The 26,922-nt window shown below is 34.7% G+C and overlaps 1 protein-coding gene across 6 annotated transcripts in view; it reads right to left on the bottom strand.

Annotated features, from left to right (window-relative positions):
• The window catches only part of spdi (sperm antigen with calponin homology and coiled-coil domains split discs), a 371,208-nt gene that overhangs the window by 22,106 nt on the left and 322,180 nt on the right, over nt 1-26,922 (bottom strand). For all 6 annotated transcript variants that reach the window (XM_090399846.1, XM_090399843.1, XM_090399844.1 and 3 more), the window contains exon 13: nt 21,604-21,709. In XM_090399846.1, coding sequence (XP_090255972.1) covers nt 21,604-21,709 — 106 coding nt within the window. The remainder of the gene's footprint in view (nt 1-21,603; nt 21,710-26,922) is intronic.

Raw genomic sequence — 26,922 nt, 5'->3', positions numbered from 1 at the left:
AAACAAAAACAGGTGAAATTCTTCTAAACAACAAGTAAAAGATGTTATATTCAAGTAACAATAATCAGGGAAAAGGAACAGTTATAGTATTCAAGACGAAATATGAGGCTGATGTTCTTGAATGGAAGTGTGGGCAAATATCGTCTTTGTCCGGTAGCATCCTCTAGCAAGTGGGTTGCAGTAGATGAGCAGCTCTTCTCCATTTCTCTCAGTCTGTCGCCTCCAGCATTCTTAAACCAGTCCATTCCATGATGTCATTGAACCACTGTCTAGTTTATCTTCCATGTCTTCTCTTCCCCTCAACTTTCCCTTGTAATATAGTTCTTGTCAGGTGTCCCGAAGAACCTCTCAGAAGATGTCCTGCAAATCTGGTCTTTTTTGAATAATATTCTTGAGCAGTGTTCTTTCCATCCCAATTCTTCTTAAAACTTCTTGATTTGATATTCTCTATTCTCTCTGTATAGCTAATCTTTTCCATCTTTCTATAACACATTTCCAATGCATTAATTCTTTCCATATCTCTCTTTCTGAGTGTCCATGACTCACTTCCATAACTTGCAATACTCTAAACTGTTGCTTTAACTATTCCAACTCTAACACCTATTTTAATTTTAATACTCTTAATATTTATTAAAATTCTCTTCATTTCCATAAATGCCGATTAGCTTTGCCTATTCTATTTCTAATGTCCAACTCTGAAGTTCCTTTCTCTGAGATCCGGCTACCTAAATATTGAAATCTTTCCACTTCTAAAATCTTTCCTCCACATCTTATCTTTACATTATCTCCTATTTTTCTGCCCATTATCATTATCTTGGTCTTCTTTGTGTTAATCCTTAGTCCGTACTCTTTACAGGAGGTTTTAATTCTTCGAACAATTTGTTGTAATCCATTTTTCACTTTCTGCCATCACTACTACATCATCTGCATATCTGAAGTTATTGATGATTCTTCCATTTATTTTTATTCCTTCTTCTACATCCTCAAGTGCCTCTCTAAGCATCTGTTCACTATAAAGGTTAAACAATAATGGTGATAACTTGCATCCTTGTCTAACTCCTCTCTCCACCGGGAATTCTCCTATTTCCTCTCCATTTACACATACTGACGCTGTTTGTGACCAATATAATCTCTTTAAAATTTCCAAGTCATAAGAGTCAATATCAATATTTTCCAGAATGTCAAAAAGCCTTTTATGTTTCATTGTATCAAATGCCTTTTCAAAGTCTAGAAATCTCAAAAACAACTTTCCACCATGGTTTAGTGTTTTCTCCCCAATAATTCTTAGACAAGTTATAGCCTCTCTAGTTACTCTGTTGGTTCGGAATCCAAACTGTTCCTCATTAATTTCTTTTTCGATTTTACTTTTAATTCTCTCCAAAATTATTTGTGCCAGAGTTTTTGTTGCGAATTATAAGACTTATCACTCTAAAATTGTTACAGTCTAAAACCCCCGTCTTTTTTGGAATGGGATAAAATTGATCTAAACTCCTCTGGTAATTCTTGTCCCTCATAAATTACGTTAATAATTTGCCATAACACTTCCATACCTTTTTCACCTACATTCCTTATCAGTTCTATCTGTATACCATCTACTCCAGGGGATTTTCCTTCTTTCATCTTTTGAATTGCTAGATTCAATTCCTCCCTCATGATGTACAACCTATGCCCACTATGTTCTTTCATTTGATTTTCTCCTTTTTCTCTGTCTTCATATAAAGTTTACTTACATATTCTTCCCATCTCTGTAATATCTTCTCTTTTTCTATCAGAATTTCACCTCTTTCATTCTTGACTGCTCCAGTCCTTTGCATCTTTCTCCTTCCTGTCATCATAATAACGTTTTTATAAACACCTTTTATGTCATTTCTTTCTGCCTTTGCTGTTGTATCTTTATTTATTTCATCTAACCACTCTTACTTTTTCCTTCTTATCTCTTTTGGTATCTCCTTACTCAAGTCTTTATACTGCTTTTTTTCTCCTCTGTTTTACTATTAACTAACTTTCTTCTTTGTGTTATTTTCCTCAAAATATTTTCTGCCATCCATGGTTTCTTTCTTATCTCTCTTTCCTCTTCTTTTTTGGCTAAATATAATTCTGTAGCAGTAATTATGCTTTCCTTCAGAATCTTCCATTTTTCACTTACATCATCACTTTCTTGTATATTTCTCTACTTTCTTTGTGAATTTATTCACCGTATTTGGTATTTTCAGCCGCTCTATGTTCCATGATTTGTTTTGTTTCCTTGTAGTTACTTTTTTTAGATTAATTTTCATCTTAGTTAATAACAATATATGATCTGTATTACAGTCTGCTCCTGGATATGTTGTCACATCTTTTATAATGTTTCTATATCTTTTGTTTATCTAAACATAATCTATCTGATTTCTTCTACTATTTATATCCTCCCCTGGGGCTTTCCACATATAAATCTTCTTGGATGTTTCTTATATATATCAGAATATATATAAGAATATCAGAATGGGATATTGGACAATGTGACTTATTTGAGGTATTACAAAAGGCAACTGACACAAAGAAAATAGAAAAGTTGATCACTGCTTAAAATAACAGCACAGTAGGAAGTGATGAGCAAACAATGTTTTGGGAAGGTATGAGAAAAGAGCAAAGCTAATAACAATGGTAAGTACCTCCTAGAATTCCGTTTTCAAGACATGGATTAGTCATTACTAACAACATGTCCCAGCATAAATATATGTACAAATTCATATGCAGAGGAGACACAAGAAATAAGAAAAGTTGAAAGCTGACTCATTGACTAAGTTATTGTTGAGAGAGTGATATCTTAATGCTGGTTCCGGACACACAAGTATAAAAGATATGAAATAGGAAGTGATCACCATTTAGTTTTCAGCAAGTTAAAACTGAATATCATATTTAAAACAAGTCAAAGTTGAAATAGCTTTTGAAGGAAACTATTTCAGAAAAAAATTTTTTTTATTTTTTAAGAGCTTGAAAACAAAAATCAAACCTTGAAATTCAGGCAAACCCTGAAGAAAACATGACTGATTCAGCAAGAAAGACATGGAGTGAAATTGTCTGCAAGGATTTAAAAATCAAAACTCCATGGAGAACTCAAGAACTTAAAGAGGGAAGTCCAGGTAAAGAAAAAAGTGTATCAGAAGTTTCTGGCAAATAATTCAGCTTATGCTCCAAGAAAATATATAGAAAAACGTAAGAAAGTGAAGTAGTGCATACAAGTACATGTGAATAGCTAAACAAAAATCATGGAAAGACTTTAGTAAGAACACACAGAAAATAAATATTAGGAAGATGGTAAAATATTCTGGAAGCTATCAAATGTAGGAAAGAGTACTGTAAAAGAAATCAGAGATGATAAAGGTGACATAAAAACTGAAGATAAAGATATTCTAGATGTCTGGTTTAATTACTTTTGAAATACTAAATGAAAGCAGTGACAACATGATGGTCAAAAACAATCAAGAGAAATGCAATCAGGAGTACATATCAATATTTAAGATAAGGAAAAAAATCATCAAAAAACCTGAAATGTGGAAAAGAAACTGAAGTAGATGAAGTAAATGATTTGACCAGAAATACTCAAATATGCAGGTTAAATTCCAGATGATTGGAGTAGAGCTCTCATAGTACCCATGTATTTCAGTTTTATTTAGGAAATATAACTAAACATGAGAATTAAAGAGTGTTCTTCTGAATGTTCCTGGTAAGATTTATGAAAGCATACTTAAGAAAAATTTATGAAAAACTGCATAAGGGAAACATGGAGAGAACAAACTGGATTCAGGCTGAGACAAACAAACTTGTCAGGATCAGACAAATAGTTGAGAAATCATGAGAACATAACAAGGAACTGTATTTAAGCTTTATAGATCTGGAAAAGGAATATGACAAGGTACCAAGAAAAAATTGTTCAAATGCTACAATTATGTGGTGTAAATGAGACATTATATTGAGCAACAGATACTTTATATTAAAGTTGTAAGTAAAAGCAGTTATAAATGAAAGAGGTACAGGAAGATTGTTTGATGTTCAATCAGGTATGAGATAAGGGAGCACATTATCTCCACCATTATCTATTATCTGTATGGATAACATTATGAAGGAAAATGGCATTAAACTTGATAACAAAATTGGAGATGTTAATCTCAGCTCTTTACTTTATCCATACAGATAATAGATAATGGTGGAGAAAAGTAGGAAAATATCATAGTGTTTGTCTTCTTATTGCTGATTTTTATGTCAAATTTGTTACAGTAGTCATTCAGTTTAGTTAGGGAATCCTTCAGACTTACATTAAATTTATTTAGGAGTATAACATTGTTTGCTCCTAAATAAATCTAATGTAAGTCTGCAGGATTCCCTAACTAAACTGAATGACTACTGTAACAAATTTGACATAAAAATCAGCAATAAGAAGACAAACACTATGATATTTTCCTACTTTTTACCTTCTTACTGATGATCTTTATGTCATTGTTACTAGTAATGTCATTTTAGCCTAAACACTATGAGAGTACATATCAGGAAATTCTGATTTTGAGAAAAAGTTGTGACATGAAATTAAGAATTATCAACATGTTAGCACAAGAAGATTATTTAATATATTGCCAGATATTTCAGTTTGAAAATAAACTATCATCAGTGATCTAAAACTTGCCTGCTACATAGATGTCAATATAAACTCGAATGCCTATTCAAAGAGAGTGATGAGGCCTTACTTCAATGCCCTAACTTGAATCAAAATCCTTATCAAAAATATGGGAAAGTTTGATCCGAATAACACATTTATTTATTTTTTATTTTTTTTTTATACTATACCTTCTAGATACTACATCTGTCTAATGATATTTTAATATGATTTTATAAATTAAGTTTTTTGTATGACATTGTGAACTTATACATGTAATTTATTTCTGCACTCTTATGTTTACATTTCTTCAGTGAAATGATATCATGATTAGCGATGTAACATCATATGGCTCGTTCTAATTTTGAGTGATCAATTGTTTGTATTCTATCTTGTAAAAGACTGTTTCCTGTCAAGCTACTGATGATAGTTTGTTATTTTCAAACTGAAATATCTGACAATATATTAGATAATCTTCTTGTGCTAACATGCTGATAATTCTTAATATCAGGAAAATGATGACAAAAAGCAGATACACAGAAAACAACTGCATTCCACAACTACACACCATGTAGCTCTCTAGTGGCGTTGGCCACTAGAGGGCTACATGGTGTGTAGTGTTTGTAGAGAGCTCCTGAAAAGATAAGTATTATTTTAAGTAATAATTGGTAAATTTGCTTGAATCTTATGTAGTATTGTTTACTTTTCGTATCTTAGCATGTCTGTGTGATTTTTGTGTGTTTTCTGAGTTATTTCAATTAGTAATTTGATAGATATGATTAATAGCGTGCACATGGTGCCAATAAGAAGGAATACAATGGCATCCAGATCGCCATCTTTGTTCAAAAATTTTAATATAAAGGAGTTTATTCAGTGTACCATTTGTGAGATGTATGCTTTGAGGAGAGCAGTTGGAGTCTGGTTAGACAATGATAGTGGAGTGAATGTGTGCAGAAAATGTACAGAATGTGAGGATTTAAAGTGTGTTTCAGGTCATGAGAGTGATATCGTTGTTGAAAGTCAGAATGTAGAAAATAGTGATATGAGAGGTATGAATAGTGATATTTGCGAGGTAGTACCAGATAGCTGTGAGAACGGCGTTGAAAGTGAAAATGAAGGTAAAAATACAGAACGAATGAATAGATTAACAGATAATAAAAATGATGAGACAGATGCAATGAGTGAAATTGCACGGTTGCGCGGAGCGATACATAGGGCGAATCAGCAGCTGGGAGCATTGGCAAAATAGTTTACCGAGCGTACCAACTAATAAACAGCAAAAGTATGATACTAAAATCTTAACAACCTGGTGTGAACATTAAGGATGTAAGCGAGTCTATTAGAGCACAAAAGCAGAGGGTGAAAGAATTGATAGTAGTAGCAGGAACGAATGATTTGAAAGGAGACAAAATGGCTATGAGAGAGGATTTGAAGCAATTACTTGAAATGGCAAAAGAGAAGAGTGAGAGAGTTAGGATGGTGAGTGTGTTGCCGCGGTATGACAGTGAAGAGTACAGAAGGAGGGCCAAAATTGCTAATGACTTTATGTACGGATTATGCAGGAGAAGTGGTGTGGAATTTGTGGCTGTGTGGAGTGAGTTCGATGGGCGAAAGGATTTATATAAGATGGATGGTTTGCATTTGAATGGATTTGGTGTACAGAGACTTGAAAAGGTGGTGTTGAATGAAGTGAAAGTAGATGTGCAGAATCAGGGAAACTAGTTATTAAAGGGGGGGGGTAGATATGCAGACTTTAGGGAGAAGACAGTTGGGTGTATGAATGTGCGTAATATGCCCGAGCGAGTATGAAGGACAACAAATCAGAATGGGATAGTTAGTATAAGACATTAAAATAGAGATGGGACAAATGGGCTTCTGTAATTCATGTATACTAATGCCAGAAGTATTAGGAACAAGAAGGAAGAATTTTTGGCCTTGGTTGGCACTTCCAGGCCACAGGTTATTGGCATTAGTGAAACATGGCTGACAGAAGATGATATAGCTAGTGGGATTGAATGTGAGGAGTATAGTGTGTTCAGGAGTGACAGGGAGAATAAAAAGGGGGGAGGAGTGTTGTTGATGATAGCTGATCAGCTGCAGCCAAGGAGAATAGAAGTTGAACTGCAGGATAGAAAAAAGAGCACATTTGAGGCTATTTGGTGTGAGATTGAGGGTTAGCAGAACAAAATATACAATTGGGTGCTGCTATAGACCAGGTGTGAAAAATCAATTGAATACAATAAACCCTTATGTCTGGCCTATATAGACTATGAAAAATCATTTGATTCGGTTAAAACATCTGCAACACTAAAAGCACTTGAAACCCAGGGAACTGAGAAACCATATATTGAAACACTAAAACATATTTACAATAATGCAACTTCTGTAATTAAATTATATAAAAACAGTGAAAAGTTCCCAATACAAAAAGGCATCTGGCAAGGCGACACCATATCTCCCAAATTATTTACAGCTGCACTAGAGGAAGTCTTTAGAAGCCTTGATTGGAAAACAAAAGGAATAAGCATAAATGGAGAAAGGCTGCATCATCTGAAATTTGCAGATGATATTGTCCTGATAGCAGATAATCTTGAAGATCTGGAAGAAAGGCTAAATCAGCTAAATGAAGCCTCCAGACAAATTGGATTAAAAATAAATAGAGAAAAAAAAAATAATGATGAATAAATACATAAACCATAGAACTATCAAAGTTGAAAACCATGAAATAGAACAAGTTACTTCATATGTATATTTGGGACAATTGTTATTCTTTGAGGAGTGCCAAAGAAAAGAGATTGAACGAAGAATTCACCTTGGATGGATGGCTTATGGGAAAATGAGAGACATATTCAGAAGTGACATCCCTATGAGTCTACAAAGGAAAGCTTTCGACCAGTGCATACTTCCTGTCCTAACATATGGAGGAGAAACATGGACTTTAACAGAAGCCCTAAACAAAAAGCTGAGAACAACACAACATCGCGTGGAAAGAAGTATGCTAAAAATAATATTAAGAGATAGGAAGACAAATATCCGGATAAGATCTCAAACAGGTGTCATGAATATTGTAAAATACATTAAACAGGCTAAGTGGAGATGGGCTGGCCATATTGCCAGATGCAGTGACGAGAGATGGACTAGAAAAACAACAGAGTGGAGACCAATGGATGGAGCAAGACAAAGAGGAAGACCGAGAAGAAGGTGAAAAGATGAACTGGAACAAATTGCAGGAGTGAGATGGATGGGAGAGGCAGAAAACCGAGTGATCTGAAAAATCATGGGGGGGGAGACCTTCGTCCAGCAGTGGACAGAACCAGAAGGTTGAAGAAGAAGAAGATAGACCAGGTGATGGAATAGATGGTGGAGATAGTATGCATAAGCAAATAGAAGAAATGAGTGGAAGGAGGGTAATTATTATGGGAGATTTTAACTATGATAACATTGATTGGAAGGAGGAAAGGACACATGGGAGGAAGGAATTGGATTTTATGGTTATTAAGGGGTAACTATCTGCGACAGCATGTAATGGAAAATACTAGGGGTCAGAGAGTGCTTGACCTAGTAATTGCATCTGAGAATTTGGCTGTAATGAATACGACCATGTTACCATCAATTGGTGAGAGTGATCACAGAGTCTTGACTTGGGAGGTGGCTAAAGGTATGGAATTTACAATTAAGACAGGGTACATGTGGAATTATTGGGCTGGTAAGTATGACAAGCCTAGGAGTTTGATTGGTTCAGTGCTATGGCATGTAAAACTGCCCTTGCAGTTTTACATGCCATAGCACCGCCTCTCATACACTATGTTGATAGTGCATGGGAGACGGTTTATAAGTGTTTGCAGGAGGCAATGGCTGACTGTATATCTAGAGTCTGAATAATAAATCAAGTAGGGGTTAAATGGATGAATAACACCATTAAGCTTGAGCTGCAAAAAAATAAACCGCCACCCACGCACTATCAACATAGTGTACTGTTTGGAATTTAAGGAGAAAGGGGTGACCGGCAGGCACACGAATGGTATAAAGCGTAGGCAGAAGGGTAACGAGTGTGGTAAGAAAAGCAAAAGCAGATTATGAAAGAACATTAGCCATGCAAACTAAAGAGAATCCCAAACAGTTTTTTCAATATGTTGCAAGTAAAAGAAAAAATGTATACGGCAGAATGATTTTAAAGAATGCCGAAGGTAGGAAGGTAACCGAATCAGTTGATATAGTGGAATTACTGAGCGAGCACTTTGCAAGAGTATATCATCCAGGTGGTGACATTGCAGGAATGAAAGAACTCAGTGCCCTTGACCATTTTGTTTAATTTGAGTGTCAGGTTTGGGTTAGTCCCAAGGGGTGGAAAGAGGGGAAAATGGTTCCACTGCATAAAGGAGGTTCCAAGACTGCTGTTGTAAATTACCGACCGATCAGCATATCAGGAATCATTGTCAAGGTCTTGGAGAAAATAGTCAAGAGGAAAATGGGATACTGTATGGGGGACAGCATGTTTTTGTGAAGGGTAGATCATGCCTCAGTAACTTGCTCACTTTTATAACACAGTGACGGCTAAACTGGATAAGGGTAATGGGTTTACAGTGCTACTGGACCTTGCTAAGGCCTTTGACAGGATACCGCATGGAATTCTAATCAGTAAACTGCAGCATATGGGGATGGATATAGGGTTGGTGAGATGGATAGGAGGGTGGTTGATGGAGAGATATCAGAGGGTGGTTTATTCAGGAGTAGAGTCCAAAAGACATAGTGGTGTGCCACAGGGTTCTGTTCTTGGACCACTACTGTTCAATTTGTTCATTAATAATATAGGAAAGGATCTGAGAGGAACTGTTCATTTGTTTGCTGATGATGCAAAGTTGGGTAGAGCAATTGTGAGTGCACAGGATGTCAAAATTTTTCAGGATGATTTGGATAGTTTGGAGGACTGGGCTAAGGAGAATGGATGTCAATTTAATGTGGCAAAGTGTAAGGTTATGCATTTTGGGATGAAAAGATTAGCAGCAGTATATCACATTGGTGGAACCATACTCTAGGAGATTGCCGAGGCCAGGGATTTGGGAATGTTGGCGGATAGGGAGTTGAAGTTTAGGGGGCACATCGCAAAAGTGGCTAAATCAGCTCATCAAATCACTTAGTTGCTGAAAAATACTTTAACAAGCAGAGACAAACAGGTTATTGTTCCTCTGTATCGAGCCTTGACAAGACCCCATCTAGACTACTGTGCCCAGGTATGGGCACCAGGGTTTCTTCTTGATGAGGAGGAGGTGGAGAGGATCCAGAGACGAGTGACCAAGATGATAGCAGGTCTATGAAATGAACCTTATGAGAACAGGTTGAAGATTTGTGGGTTGCAGAAATTGGTTGATAGGCGAAAAAGGGGTGTATGATTGAGACATTCAAATTACTGAAGGGTTTCTATAACATTAATTCAGAAGATATTTTTGAGAATAGGACTGGTGGTGGGAGGACTAGGGGCCATACATGGAAACTGGGCAAGAGTGTGGTTAGCAAGGGTGTTAGAGCTAGGTTTTTTACTTGGAGAGTGGTGAATGAGTGGAATAAGCTGCCAGTCTGTTGTGGGTGCATGACTGTAAATGAGTTCAAGGCGAAGTATGATAGATACCATGTGAATGTCAAATAGTTGTTCTTGACATGATGTTAGGGCTTCCCTCGATGAGTCTATGGACTCCTTGGAGTTGCCCGTAATAATAATAATAATTCTCGATGGAAAACCTACAGAATTGGTAGACATCGGCTATTCTCACAATTTTTAGTAACGAGACAAATTAAATATGGAAATAGACAACAGAATTAGCAAAGCTAGTGTGGTAAGAAATCAACTGAAATGTATATGGAATAAGAGCAAAATTAGTCAAAACACTAAACTAGCTATACACAAGACAGCCTTCAAACCAATTTTAACTTATGGATCTGAGAGCTGGGTTAGAAATAAAACACTTCATCAAAGACTGGAGACCACAGATATGAGTTATGAGGAAGATTAGGGGAGTGAACAGATGACAATCATATTAAAACAAGTATATTAGGAATGAACTTGATATTGTTAGCATTCAGTGTGTGAGCAAAGATGTGTTTAAGTGACCATACTGCATGTGGGGTCACTTAAATGAGAACAAAATGAGAAAAGGTTACCAAAACAAGTTTTTATGCCAAGATGGCAAGGAAAGAGATCCAGAGAAAGATCAAGATATAAGTGAATTGATACAATAAACAGCATCCTAGGAGGGCATAATATAAGATTTGACAATGTGTTGGATTCCTGACAGATTAATCTGGAGGAAAATTGTAATCAGTAATGAGTATTATCATAATATCCTATACACCCCCTTGAAGATACATATCAGGAGTTTGCTGATGATATGTAACTTGATGATAATGTTGACAAATGCAATCACAGCAGAATGGAAGATAGGCACCATCACCATAAGAAACATCAACAGAAAAGAAGTGGAATTAATAAAAAGAATCAGAGAAACATTACATTCATATAATTTGTTAGTGAGATGAAGCCTAAACAAAGTAAGACATGCAGAAAAACTTGGGTGTTGGCAATTAAACTGCAAAAATGATTTCAGTTTTTTTGCCATTTAATTTCCAAGACTTGAATTCCTTTTCAATTCTTAACACAAAGAAAACATATAAGATATTTAATTAATTTAGTTGCTAATATTTCATTGGTTTATACCCAGCATCTAAAGAGTTCAAACAGCAACAATTAGTTAATAGTGGGAATGGTTTTAAAGCCATAACAAACACAAAGAAGTCCTAATTTGGTGCTATCTGTAATAGAGTTATACAAATGGATGCAAATTTTTGGCAATTCATACAGGCATACATGTTAAGGTTTGGGGAATATTTCACAACTATTGCTGACACAAAAAACAGTCTTTCCAGCTTGTAGTGATTTTTATGTAGCACTCTGGTCCTCATCTCTTTTCTCCCTATCTAAACCTGTGTGAAAGGGTGTCCAAAGCATGGCCTGCCAATCTGAACTGCCATAATGATGTTGGTGAATGTATTTAATCAATTTAGTTTAATCCTTTATCCAAGTGTAAGCAAACAAAGTTTGCGCCTGAAGTATCTTCAGGACTGAGGCAACTTATGGTAAAGGTGGACCAAGCTCTCATCACTACTTGTCTTAGTATCTCCCATAATGCAAAGCACATCTCCTTGAGGACATATATAATGCTATGCATTAAGGGAAGGGCCACTACCCAGACCAGTTTCGACCTTTATTGAGGTCTCGTCAGTGGGAGCCAGACCCATAGGTTGTGATACTAAGGTGGAAGTAATGGAGAAGTCATATTCACCTATACGAGTTGCCAAAAGGTGTCTCACCTTATCCAAGTGTAAGCAACCTGCTTGCTTACACTTGGATAAAGGATTAAATTAAATTTATTATAGTCTAACCAAGTGGGAAAAAACTTCCAACATCTTTCTCTAAATCCAGAGTAATTTAATAATAAGGTGAATGTATTTCTTATGTTCTCTGATGTGGATGTCAAGAGATCCATATTATCCATACTCTATCCTTTTTCACATCCAGTATGGATGTGAAAAAGGATAGAGTTTGTCCTTAGTGAATGGATGAGGGTTGATAGTTTGATATACAGTTTAAATATGGTGTGTGTGCGGAGCTTATATTTATGAAGGGCTCTGAATATCTTTTCAGATAAGCCTGTGCCCTGAATGTTGGGATAGTAACAGTTTTATGCCTGCGGAATTTAGGGGAGGGGTAGGGTTACAGCCAGTGGCTAAAAATGTATATGTGGCAAAGGTAACAAGTTCAGTGGTAAGGACAATATCATTGAAACAGATAGACCTGGTTCTGTATGTTAGTGTTTTTTAGGATACTGTACTGTTGGGCTGAAAAACTCCATGGCTCATTTTGTTTCAAGGATGCCCTTTGGATGGAAAGAGCTGAGTTCGAATCACATGCAGAATATGAGGAACCTTTATCATCAGAACTTTTCAGTTCAAAGTGGCCGAGGTGGAAATTCCCATCTCCCCCTGGAAAATTGAGTTTCATCTGCAAAACAGGCAAATCAGATAGGAAAACACACATACACAATTTACATACAAACATACTTCAGGTAGAAGGCTAAATACCTTATCCTGGAATAATGGTTAGGAAATCCAAGGGTGTTGGAAAGTTATGGGCATATAGAAAGAAGCACACTTGGGCTGGATGATGATGATGATGTGTGTATGTGTGTGAGAGATTGTTAATGTAAATATCTTCCAGTGATTGTATGAAGTAAAGTGTAATTAAACTTGATACAGAAATAAACGCAGATAATGCTATACTACTAAATACGGGGTACATCCAGAAAGTCATGAATTTACTGCTAAATAAGATATGGGAGTAGGGTCACACATGAGTGGTAGCATAAAGTGACTCATTAGCTAGCTGTGGGCCATTTTACTTTCATTCAGTTATCATTTGTTGTCATCTATATTTTATACAGAATAAAACAGACATTAGCCAGAGACAAAACTAGCAGTTTTAAAAAGATGTTAAAACCAAATTTAACTTATAGATCCGAGAGTTGGGTTAGAAATAAAAGAGCTGATCAAGATTAGATACCACCGATATGAAAATTCATAGAAAAATCAGAAAAGTGAACAGATGGCATCAATGGCAGAATCATAATATAAAGAAGGTTGATATTGTTAAAATTCAAGAATGTGAGAGCAGAGGTAATCTAAGGTGGTATGGTCATTTAACAAAATATGAGGGAAAAAGCTAGCAAAACAATTCTTAACTCCCATGATGGCAGGAAAAGGATCGGTGGAAGACCAAGAACTAATCAGATTGATATTTCATATTATTCATAGTGCCTTAGTAGAGACTAAAATGTAAAATCTGATAATACACAGACATGACAAAGAACAGGTTAGTGTGGAAGAAAATTTTAGATGAAGCTAGTAATAATGCAAAATTAATTATGTAGTACTATCACAGTTTGTCCTCTAGAGCCTCCCTTACTCTCTTCTTTCTACCCCAAAGATTACAACCTTCAACTATTCAAAAAACATTCCAACAAATTTATTCTTTTGATTCCTGAAGTGCTAATGTGATGTGATGCAATCTAAACAGATATTTGAAGTTAAAATATAAATGGTCAACTGCTATGAAGAATATTCTATATATAAAACAGGAAATGAAAGTGAACAATTGCACCACTTCAAAATACATGATTCCAAGAAACTAGCTTTTTGATTTTTATTAGTATCTCACTGAAACAGTGCTGTTAATCCATTAAACCTCCAGTAAAAAGCATAATAGAAAATGCAAGACTGAAACAATCCCCAACTTTCTCTCATTATGTACTCCCACTATAGTGCATTAGCAGACTTTTTTGTATTTTTTTAAAATTTATTTATTTTTATATATTTCATTTATATTCTACATAATTTGGAAACCCTACTCTAGAGACCAAATATGGAACTTTTATTTCAAGCTATTTCAAGACTCTAAATCAGGGTAGGATCTGATACTGGACAGTGTAATTCATCACCTATTCTAAAGATATTCACAAACATCTCAACAAATGCCAGCAGCTTTGTTTAGTTAAGACAAAAAAAAAAATCTTCCTTCATTACTAAATATTTTGTAAAACTTAAAGCTAAAGCCTACTGGAGGCCCCCCCCACCTCCAAAAATAGTCAATTTGACCTCCAATCAACAGCAAACATGAGTTGTATAATTCAGTCACAATTGCAATATTCTAAGATTTGAAATATATACAGTAATACCAGATTAGAAAACATGAAGCTATCTGAGTACAATCATCCCTTGACTTACGTCCACTCAAAGGTCTGTGATCCCATCAGGGAATAAATAACGTTTATGACTATACTTTTGAACAAGATGCAAGTGAGTGTAAAGCAAAAAGGTTTCTATTTATCAACAATGCATCATGCACAGCAGCAAAAAATGTTGCTATATTTTGTGCAACACAGCCCTCTACATGCCCAATCAAAAAACCTAGCGAAGAATCACAGAAAAAGAGGCAAGCAATTGATCTTGAAACGATGTTGCAAGTTATAAAGCAACATGAAGCTGTAAGCCCGTCAACGTGATCATACAAGACTTCAGATGGTCTCATTCTACAGTGACGGCCCTTTTGAAAAATAAGGATAAAATCGTAGAGGCTGTGAAAAGATCTGCTTCCATTAAATTGACGATAGTGACAAAGCAACAACAAGGTCCCATTAGTGATATGGAAAAGCTACTTGCATCATGGATAGAGGACCTGAACCAAAAGCACATACCCATTAACACTATGACCATAACCACTAAGTCTCTTCAACATACTGAAGAAGAAAGCATGGCCAGATTATGACTACAAATTTAGCGCTTCTTCCAGTTGGTTCAAGAGATTCAAGCAGCATTTTGCGCTGCATAATGTCAAAATGTATGGTGAATCTGCAAGTGCTAATGAGGAGGCTGTCAAGGAGTTTGTGGAGAAATTGGATAAAATTATTACGGAGAAAAATTATTTGCCACAGCAAATTTAATGTGGATGAGACCTCCTTGTTTTGGAAAAAAATGCTCAAGCGGACATTCATCCATAAAAAGCTAAAATCTATGATTGGTTTCAAAGCTCTTAAAGACTACTACAATTCTGTTAGGAGATAATATAGCCAGATATAAACTGAAACCATTTGTGATATGGCACAGTGCAAATCCACAAGCCTTCAAAAAACATTAGGAGGTATACTCTTCTAGTTCATTATTCACTGATCCAATAAGAAGTCATGGATGACTCAAATTGTTTGAGGATGCCTTAATCAACTGTTATGCAAGTGAAATGGAACGCTACTGTGTGAAAGAAAAGGTAGAATTTAAAATTTTATTAATTCTAGATAATTCTCCATGTCATCCACCTTACAACGGTGATCTTCACTGCAAGATCAAGGTCATGTTTTTCCCTCCAAACATTACTTCACTGATCCAACCGATAGATCAAGGAGTTCTTGAGGTGTTTAATGCTTATTATCTAAGGAGCACTTTTTCACAAGCCATTTCTGCCACTGAAGGAAATGATCAGCCTCTTATGCAATTCTGGAAAGCATTCAATATTTATCATGCTATTAAAAATACTGCTGTGGCTTGAGACGAAGTGACTTCTCAATGTATGAGTGGCATATGGAAAAAGATATTAAAAAGGTTTGTGCACGATTTTGGAAGTTCTGAAAAAAATGAAGACCTTTGTAAATTGAGTGAAGAAATAGTAGGCCTAGCAAACAATCTGAATCTCGAAGTGAAATGATGATGACATAATTCAACTCATAGAAAGTGCCCCTGAAGAGTTGACCAACGAAGAATTGGTTGAACTGGAGGAACAATGTGTTGCAGAAGAGGAAGAACGAGAAAAGAAAGAGGGGAAAAGAGAAACAAGAAGAGGTGGTTAAACAATTCATAGCGAAGGGTCTTGCAGAAATGTTCTGCAGTTAGTGGTGTTCTCAAATGGCTGAAGACGTCGACCTCAATGTTGAACGCTGCTTATTAGTAGAAAGGAAAGTACATGATGTGTTTGCTTGCTATAAACAAATTTATGGTGAAAAGAAGAAAATGAATAAGCAAAGCACATTGGACATTTTCATCAAAAAAAATAAAGGTTAGACCAGAAGTGCCGCAGCCTGGTCCTTTGCATAATGAAGATGTGATTGAAGAGATAGATTTGGGTGAATATTCTCCTGTTTTATATTTAGTTTTCTAAGCATTTTTCATGAAAATATTTTAGTGGAAATATTCTGAAGAGAATAGTATTCGTGAATATGTCGAAAAGCTCAGACCCAGAACACCTAATAACATCTGTGTAGCAAATGTTAGTGACCAAGCCGTGTATTTTTAAACGTGGAAGTATTCATGAATTATTGTTAATTTTCATGATTGGTCATAAACAGCAAAACCTTTCAACATTTGGGAAAGGGAATACCACAGTTTATGACCGGTCATAAAAATTGCCTGCAAGCAGATTATAACAATGGGTGGCATATCCTCTGTTCTCAAACCTGAAGGAAATGACATCTGTGTAGCAAATGTCAGTGACCAAGTGGCATATTTTTAAACATGGAAATAGTCATGAATTATTGTTAATTTTCACACATTGAAATCTTTCAACAATCAGGAAAGAGAATGCCGCTGTTTATGACCAATCATAAAAATCGCCTGCAAGCCGATTACAACAATGGGCAGCGTATCCTCTATTCTCAAAACTGAAAGAAATAACATCTGTGTTGCAAATGTTAGTGACCAAGCAAGGCAGTATAAAGAAAATTTTTCCACTAAAATTAAAGATCAAGGTAGTCGGTATCCGGTTCTCAAATCTAGTAATATTTTCTTCAAATCAAAAGTATTCAAATCTGAATACTTTCTTCACAAGTTCGTATTGTAGGGTGAAAATTTCGAAACCATAGTGCCATGATTTTTTAAAAGTAATAGGCCTGCAGATTTAAATTTTAATATAAATAAGAGACAAGGGACTTTGTTTAATTTTGGTATGAAGAAATCTCTTATTGAAGGTGTTTGTGATGCAACAGATAGTGAGTCATCCACTACCAGCCTACAAAGCGATCTCCAGGATGTACAAAAGGAGGGGAAAACTACCAGCACACAGGAGAAAAAGTCTGCATTCACTCATAAGTACTTATAATAATATTATAAATTTTTGGTGATCAGAATGGAATATGTCAATGAAAATCAGCACAAGTTAATTTAATGATGTTTATGTTTAATTGATGTTGATTATTAATTAATAATTAATGATCAATTATTAATTAATAATAAAAAATCAGCTAAATTAATCATTAATTATTAATTAATACATTACAAAATAACCAAGGTGTTCTGTGAAAATTTCAGGACTTTTGTGCCATATTTTGTGGCACAAAATATCTCATTGGCACTGAATGAGATATTTTGTGCCACAGGCTGAAACAGAGTAGGTAAACATTTTATAGTAACATCTATATACACTGATACAGTCAATTCACTACAGTGACCATGTAAAGACAAAAAATGGTACAGAGGATAATTAGAGCATTTCCTTTAGTCGTAGCTCAAGTTATTATTTAGATGAACAGGATTGAAGATGATTTCCCTAGATGCCACGATTTTTCTCTCTAGTTCATCATTGCAATGGAAGATGTTAGTAGATTTTTCCCAGCAGACTTTGTGACTTTGGGTTTCATCATTAAGATTAGCCGAGAAAAGGATATGACTTGATAATGCACTGGCTCGCTGTCTCTTATAAGTAATGTCCCTCAAGAACACATGAGGGACATTACTTATAAGTAATGTCCCTCATGTGTTCTTCCATACGTGATTCAACAGATTTGTCTGTCTGCCCAAAATAAGGAATATCACAATCACACAATATTTTATATACACCAGGGTATTTGAGATGATGATGATAACAAGGTTTTGGGTGGCTTATTAAGAAACGGATCTTTGGAAGATATTGTATTTTCTTAGAACTTTTGCTAATTTATGTGAAACTGTACTTATGTAAGGAATAGATATATTGCCTTTGAATCTATTTGTTTCTTCTGAATCATGTCTAGGAGGATTAAGAAGGAATCTTTCAATGATTCTCTTGGAATATCCATTAACTTTGAAAGAAGTTTTCAGATGGTTTATTTCTGTAAGAAGTTCATTTGGGTCATCCAGAAGAGAACGGGCTCTATGTCCCAAGGTGGAAATTATTCCAAGCTTATGAGGGGAGGGAGTGATGGGACTGACTATGCAGATATTTGTTGGTATATGTGGGCTTTATATATATCGATATTTTGAGTTTACTAGAAGAGCGGATCAGTTCGACATCAAGAAAAGGCAGGGAATTATCCGTTTCAAGCTCAGCAGTAAACTTGATACTATGATGTTGGCTATTATTGAGATGTTCGAGGAAAACCATAAAGGAATCATGTCCATGGTTCCTCCAAATAATGACATCATCTACATACCGTTTCCAAACTTTAGGTGTTAAAATAAAGAAAGAGATAGCCTTGGTTTCAAAATCCTCTAAATAAATATTTGCGAGTACAGGGGATAAAGGATTACCCATAGTCAGTCCATGATTTTGCTTGTATATAGTATCTTGAAATCTGAAGTAACCGGACTTGATGCAATGTGTAAGCAAGGCTAACATTTTTTTTGGATAACTTGTCCTTGAGTAATGTTAGGACTTCATCTGTTGAGATATTAGTGAACAGAGAAGTTATTAAGCTAGCCATAATTTCATCTTCATTAACTGTTATATCCTTGATATATGTAACAAAATCTGTAGTGTTCTTGATAAAGGATGGTAACTTGCCTGAAAAACTTTTGAAGTATTTGGCAAGATATTTTAAAAGGTTGTATGTCGGAGAATTGATACCTTCTACAATGGGACGTAGTAGGGTGTTCTCTTTATGGATTTTAGGAACACCATATATGCGAGGAATTAAAGGATGGAGAGAGCGTAGAGATAAGCGAACATTTCTTATTTTGGGCAGACAGACAAATCTGTTGAATTGCATATGGAAGAACACATGAGGGACATTACTTACAAGAGACAGCGAGCCAGTGCATTATCAAGTCATATCCTTTTCTCGGCTAATCTTAATGATGAAACCCAAAGTCACAAAGCCTGCTGGGAAAAATCTACTAACATCTTCCATTGCAATGATGAACTAGAGAGAAAAATCGTGGAATCTAGGGAAATCATCTTCAATCCTGTTCATCTAAATAATAACTTGAGCTACGACCTCCCAGATTCAGCTGTAATCATGTACTGGTGTTCATGAAATGCTACTAGCACATACTTTCCCAACAATACAACAAACAAAAGAACAGCTTTAAATACAACGATTTAATGTCAGTTATGTATAGAGACTCTCTATGATGTTCATAGTTTATTTAAGCTTCAGTGTTTTAGTGTTTTTTTCTTTTTTCTTTCTTTTATAATGTCACCTGATGAAGGGCTGTTACAAGTCGAAACTAGTCGTGTTTTTATATTAAAACCTTTTTACTTAAATCTCGGTTCTAGTCATTCAATTCTTTTTAAAACACACACACACACTCCTGTGATCTTTATAAATTGGCTATAGTGAGCATCAACTGTATTTTACATAACATCAACAAGATTTTGTAAATAAGTTTCTGAAAATGTAAACATTAACAATTCTTATTTTTGATAACCATGTCTGGTTACCACAACACATTGGTATCATTATCTCATAGTGTCATTCTTCTCATCCAAATGTAGATCAGATCACTAAGACAAATCACCTCCTTTTCTTTACCTGGGGCATTGCATGGTATGCTCCTGTGACCTTCAGCCAGAAAGATATCAGAAGAATCTTGAAAAATCTGGATACCAAAAAGGCTTCCAGTCATGATGGAATCTCACCAATTATGCTCAAGAGATGTACTCCTGAGCTAACACCTGTTGTTTACTGTCTACACACTATATTATATTCAGCAGGCATCCATCCTATAGCATGGAAGCAAATCAATGGAAGCATATCCTACTGCCTATTCCAAATAAAAGGTGATAAGTGTTTCAAGGTACTTCAAACTATTAACCTATTGCTCTCACCCCAGTGTTGTCCAAAGTAATGGAGATCATCATCAATAGTCAATTTCTTCGACACCTGGAAAACTATCAACTAATCAGTGAGCACCAATATGGATTTCACCAATCAAGATTTACAGCAGATCTCTTAACCTACATCACTCACCTCTAGACACATGGCATGGAAAAGTTTGCAGAAACCTGTGTTGTTAACTTGATATTTCCAAGTCATATGATAAGGTTTGGCACAAATGGTTTCACAGCAAACTCTTATCATAAGGTCTGACTTTTTGCTTTTGTAAATGGGTTGTCAGTTTCTCTCAGGACATATAATGGTAGAAGATATTCTTTCTTCATATTTTCCAGTTAATGCAGATGCTTCTCAGGGCTCTGTTATTTCAGCTACCCTCTCTCCCTCATAAATGACCTGCTCTCACCAATCTCAAACCTTGTTCACAGTTGGGCTGAAGCCTCCATAGTTTTGCTGGTGATAGCCCTCTCTCCTCATCCTATACTCATATGTGTTGGATGAACAGGATGAGTGGATTTTAGTTCTGAATTTTAGGAATGAAAATAGTTCTGAATATCTTTTACAACACATTGCATTTCTGCTTTTCTCAAAATAAATATATAAATAAAAATTAATTAATTAGAGAATAAATAAAATATAAATACATAATCAGCTTTCATAAACAATGTTAGATTGTAAAGTCACACCAACCACTAGATTCTCTTGTATAAGTTCACTTAAATTTGAATTAAACACCCACCCATACACACACAAAGTTCACTTAAATTCGACTTAAAAACACACACAAGCTAAGTGAAATCTTTGAAATATTTATAAACTATAAATGATATTTTATTGTCAACTACTGCATTAAAATTTAACTATTAAGTCTTATATTTAAAAAATTATGATCATCTCTCAGAAATTTTTTTTAATGCCCTAACATTTTAAGGATAATTTGTAGACATGTAATTTAGATGTAGGCATGATTTCGGTCAACTCACACTACAGCTTACTCATTTTAACAAATGATTTGTAAGTTCTAACCAAAACTCCATGGTGGCAGTGGAAATCCACTTATAGCAACCACCCACTATAACAAACAGTTTTAAAGGGCAGTTGCTATAGTGAATATTTGGGAGATTACTTAGTGAGAAGTAAGGAACCAGAGCTTGCAAGAGTGAGTTATCTGCAGTAGATATTTAAAAATACCAAAATATTAAAATTAATTAATCATCATCTCATATCAGGGGTACATATCAGTATATCATCAATCTAGTGATATTTACCCCCAAGGGGTGTTCAGGTTACTGCGACAACACTACATAATCAACCACAAACACACATGATGGTACAATTAAAATTAATACAAACCTTATATCCTACTGTTTTATTCTGGCACCACTTGAGAAGGGCATTTCGTTTAGAACCACCACCTTTCACTAAAGTAGACAAAGGATCTTTTTTCTCAACCATATCTCTAAATACAAAAATAATTAGAAAATTTGTAAATATGTGCTAAATAAATATAATAAATATGTTTTCCAAATAATTAGAATTATATGGAATTATAAAATAATTATATCTTAAATAAAATAAAAGAAATTCATTGAAATACAATGAATTTAAATTGGTTCTAATTAACCATGCAAATGATTTGCATCAATTGATCTACCAGCAAAGTAGTAGTTTATTGAGTGTCCTTAAGTTTTCATAAAAAAAAAATCACAAAATAAATATTTCATTTTTAGAGATTTCACATCTGTATGCATTAAAAAAATTGACTTAACATAAAATCAAACTGTGTTGATGAATTTTAGTAAAGATTTTAAATACTAAATTTTATTGAATCCATCCAGCCAGCAGTAGCTATTATATATGTATACAAAGCAACACTATATGACACTACAAGTTATTGTGAAACTTGAAATACATACACACACACACTGAACTCAAAGAATTGTTCTACTGCAATATTTCAAGACTTTCTCCTGAAATATTATTAGCAGGGTTATGCTACAAGAAACTGAAGAGGCAAGGGATCTTGGCATACTGGTGGATAGGAATTTAAAGTTCAAAGGGCACATAGCAAAAGTTGCAAATACAACTCAGAGGCTAATTGCGATGTTGAAGCAAACCTTGACATGTAAGGATAAGGAAGTCATTCTGTCTCTTTATAAGGCTTTGATAAGGCCACACCTTTGTTCAGATTTGTTCTCCCAGGTTCCAAGGGGATAAAGAAGTTGTGGAAAGGGAGCAAAGAAGAGTTACAAAGATTATATCTGGATTATGGGATTTAGATTATGAGGACAGATTGTATGTGGATTGTAGACTCTGATTAACAGGAGAAAGAGGGAGTAATATGGTAGAAGTCTATAAACTTTTGAATGGGCGTTGATATCCAGGTGGGGAGAGAACATGGGGGCATCCATGGAAGTTAAATTTATTTGCAGTCAAGAAAGGGGTAAGAGCTAGGTTTTTCTCCCACAGAGCAACGAGTGAGTGGAATAATTTGCCCTTAAGGGTAGTGAGTGCATCTAGTGTGAATGAATTTAACTGAAGGTATGATAGCTGGTTTGGATGATTTATAGTCTCCCTCGATGAGTCCTTGACTCCCTGGAGGTCTCAGATAATAATCATAATAATATTCAGGAAATTACTTACTGGGAAGTAAATAACTTCCCAAAAGAGAAAGTAACAAAACGTCTATCAATAAATAAAATCCTTTTTAATATACAAGATTTTCTTATTGATTTCAAAAATTTTGTGTGTCACCTCTGTCAATCATAGTCTATCATGTCGTGACTGATGAAAATAAGAGGGACATGTAGTCACATGAACAATAACAAGTGAAAGTAAATACAGGTAGCTCTCATATAATGCAGATGTCAGGTTCCATAGAAATGCCGCATTATATAAATCATGTTATGCAAGACTCAGATCACATAGAAAAAGTAGGTTTATGTTTTCCGAAATAATTTTTTTTTTAAATTATATAAACAACAATGACATATCCAACAAAAATATTTTTTTTTTTATTTAATTCAGGTAATTCATGTAAGTTAAGAAAACATAAACTATGAAACAAATACATAGTAAAACTTATAAAAATTACAAATTGTACATAAACTTCATTGTACATAATACATAAACGTTTTAGGTAAAATAAAATAAAGTGCATATTTTAATTGTCATCACTGTCTTCAAAACTAACATTTTGTAGATGTTTTTTATTTACAAGTGGACGGATGTTGTCATCACTTGAAATCTCTTGGACATCATTTGTATAATTCTCATTGCATACTTTGGCTGGTTTAGTTATCAAGAAGTAAGTAAGACCAGTACCGTCGACAGGGTGTAGACAGCCTGCCTCATGGTGCGGCTAAATAAGGGCACTCGTTCAGTCATATTGCAGTAGGCACCGTCGCTGCGCTAACAATTCCTGTTAGCGTAGCAAGTGCGGAAGAAGTTTTTCAAAGCTTAAACTGATTAAAAATTATTTGCGAACAGCAATGACCCAAGAAAGATTGGTTGGTCTAGCAACTATATCGATAGAGGTGGACATAGCTTTTAATTTACATTTAGAAGAGCTTATAAACAGTTTTATTATGTGACATCCCCGTAGAGCAAACATTTAATTAATATTATTATGCAATCATTTTGTATTAATATTTCTGTTATAATAAAAACAAAATAGCAAGGAGAGATTTCTTATATTTTTGTCTTATAATCCATCGGGGGGGGGGGGGGGAGATATTTAACTTGTTTGCCTCAGGGCACGATCTAATCTGGCTACGGTCCTGAATAAGACCTCGCTTACCACTATGCTGCAATTTTTTTATTAAGTTCATAATATGGAGCTAAACAAACATCCAATTGTCTCGTGAATTTTCCGGAGTGCTCCATTGAGGGATCATTATCCATAAAATAACTTCCTAACTTCTTGCCAAGTCAAAGCCTTCTGCTAATTTCTTTAAACTAAATTCTTTAACAGATTCATCACAATCAGAATCTTCGGCAGAACTCTCCCCATCATTTGGTTCGACATCATCTATTAATTGTACTAGTTCCTCCTCATTTAAATCTATTTCCCCATCAATTAATTCACTAATTTCGTTTTCAACCATATCACAAAAGCCCTCTAAGTGGCTATTATTATAAAAATAAATTTTTTACATAAAAAAAGTATTACATATTGCATGTAACTCACCAGAAAATAAAGTGCTCAGCTTGAGATTAACATATGCTTTTTAATGCACTTTCCTGGAAACAAACGAAGATAATTTTCAACAATATACATTTTATGTGGTAAACAATTGATGTACATGAGTGCTTAAAGGATATTTTCCCCTAATATAAATTTGCTACTTATAACTACATGTGCAATATGGGCAGACGCAAATTTAATGAAGATAAAATTTGATTTTTAAGTTGCATGTGAAAAATATATGAAAAGATAAAGGGTTACTAGAATTTATAGACTGTTATATCAAAACCATGTCATATAAGTACCGTTGAACAAGGGTTACTACAATTTGTAGCCACATTATATCGAAACCAAGTTATACGAGGGCTACCTGTATTTCTATTTCAGGATGGCATAAATCATCTACTGAAATAATTCAAGCCTGCTCATCTAATAAAAAATACTAAAGCACTCCATCTACTAATAGTCATTTTCTAGCTAAAACTCACAACTCTAAAATGCTGATGGAGCTAATGTTAAAGGCCACCACAAAGTTGTATATGCCAAACTTCAGCTAAATCTGATGTCCAGCAACCAAATCCTTACACATTCAAGTGCAAGAAATAATGAAGTTGGCTACAACATACATATTTAATCTAAATGGTCCATAAGCATTAATGGCACAAGCTAATGCTTATGCGAATGAAAAATTATTAATATAGTTCTTTCTTTCTTTCTTATAAAGACACCATTCATTATGGTGCCCTTATGAACTGTTATTTTCTTATAAGCTATCCATTTCTATCATAAGTTGTTTATGGCTTTTGCTTATGTACTAAGGATGATTTATAAATTGCTATTTATAACATGCAGTACAGTTTTGAATCATTTTACTTAATTTTGTAACTAAACATGGTCTGATCAAAATCAAAAACATGATTACTTGACAAATTTTAGTGGAGTTCCTGAGATTCTTCAGCCTAAAAGAGGACTATTAGATATTCTTGAGTTATCCAGGATAGAATGCACCCTTGTAGTGTTCATAGATAAAATACACAACTCTAAAATGATGCTGATGGAGCTAATGTTAAAGGCCACCACAAGTTATGTACACCAAACCCAGTTAAGTCCGATCAGTGTCCAGCAACCAAATCCTCACAGCCTCATGTTGGCAGGCATGTTGATGAGTTTCATCACCTAGTGTAATAGTACCACTCTGCTTATTTGAAGTCTGGTATAAACATGATCAAAAACCATGTCTGAATTTCAGAGCAAAATCCAGTTTATTTTTTCTTGAGCTTGCAAAGTGATGCCAGACATTACAGAGACCCAATATTTCATATTTTGAGATTACATCTATAAAAGTGGTTATTCTGCAGATTATTTTCTAGATACTATACTGGACTGAAACTAATGGTAACACTTTAAGATGCTTCCAGATCAACAAGTAAATAAATCTTGCCCATTATTCTACCAAATGTGCCTGATGGAAGTCTGAGTAGTGATATGGAGTTATAGCCAAGGCCACTATTTGTAGAGAAGGAAGGTGAAATTCTCAATCAATTTTCAGCCATCTGAAATAACAAATAAAATGGTCAAGTAAAAAGGAATAGATTCTATGTAGAGAAAAAAAAAAAAAAAAGGATAAACCTCCCAAAACCTTCCAGATTCACTTTGCAAATGTATGTGGTCATTGTATCAACTTAACTGATATTCATCTGAAATTTGCAAAGCCATATCTAATTATCCTAAAAGCAATTCAAATTTCAACTTCTTCAATCGCTATTCATCCCAGGCTTTAACAATTACACACTGACTCTTTTTGCCTCAAAGGTGAAATTTGTACATATTAGAAATGCTAAGGCATGTGCGCACTATCATATAAATTGTTCACATTCTTATCAGAATACCAGATGACTCTAATCACTTTCCAAACACTCAATCACTTTCTCACCAATGATCCTTCTAAGCATACCAGATGTTTGCCTTGTAGTTAATTCAGACTACTATAATCTAGTGTGGACTATTCACCATGGAGCTGCATTCACATAGTCACTTTCATCCATGTATTGATCAACATCACAGGAATGAAGAATGTGATGATTTTCATGATGTTCATACATAATGTTTTCTTGGTTGGATTATTGTTTTTAATTTTCTAATTGAAACAATTGCAATGAATGCATCATTGAAACAGCTGTAAACAGTTCTCTTCTTGATTTTTCTTAGTCCAGCTTTGGTAAATTTTTCTTTGAAAAATAAAGTGGTTTAGATAACACACGATAATTTAAAGTAGAAATGAGAATGAATGTTTCTTATCTCAACCCATCGATTTTTCAAAAAAATTTTCAAAGGGACAAAAAACGAATCTCTTGGCCTATTCCTCCTTTTCTTCCAATTCTTACAATGATTATCTAGATAAAAATTCTCCCACCATTATAAACATTCAATGTACGATTGAATTTTTGTGTCACAAAGAGATCAGAAGGTTCTATCCAAACTGAATA

This window comes from Typopeltis vanoorti, chromosome 11 (assembly GCF_054136105.1).
Source record: "Typopeltis vanoorti isolate ZY-2024b chromosome 11, IOZ_Tvanoo_1.0, whole genome shotgun sequence".
Taxonomy (NCBI): Eukaryota; Metazoa; Arthropoda; class Arachnida; order Uropygi; family Thelyphonidae; genus Typopeltis; species Typopeltis vanoorti.
This window is presented reverse-complemented; position numbering and strand designations above follow the sequence as displayed.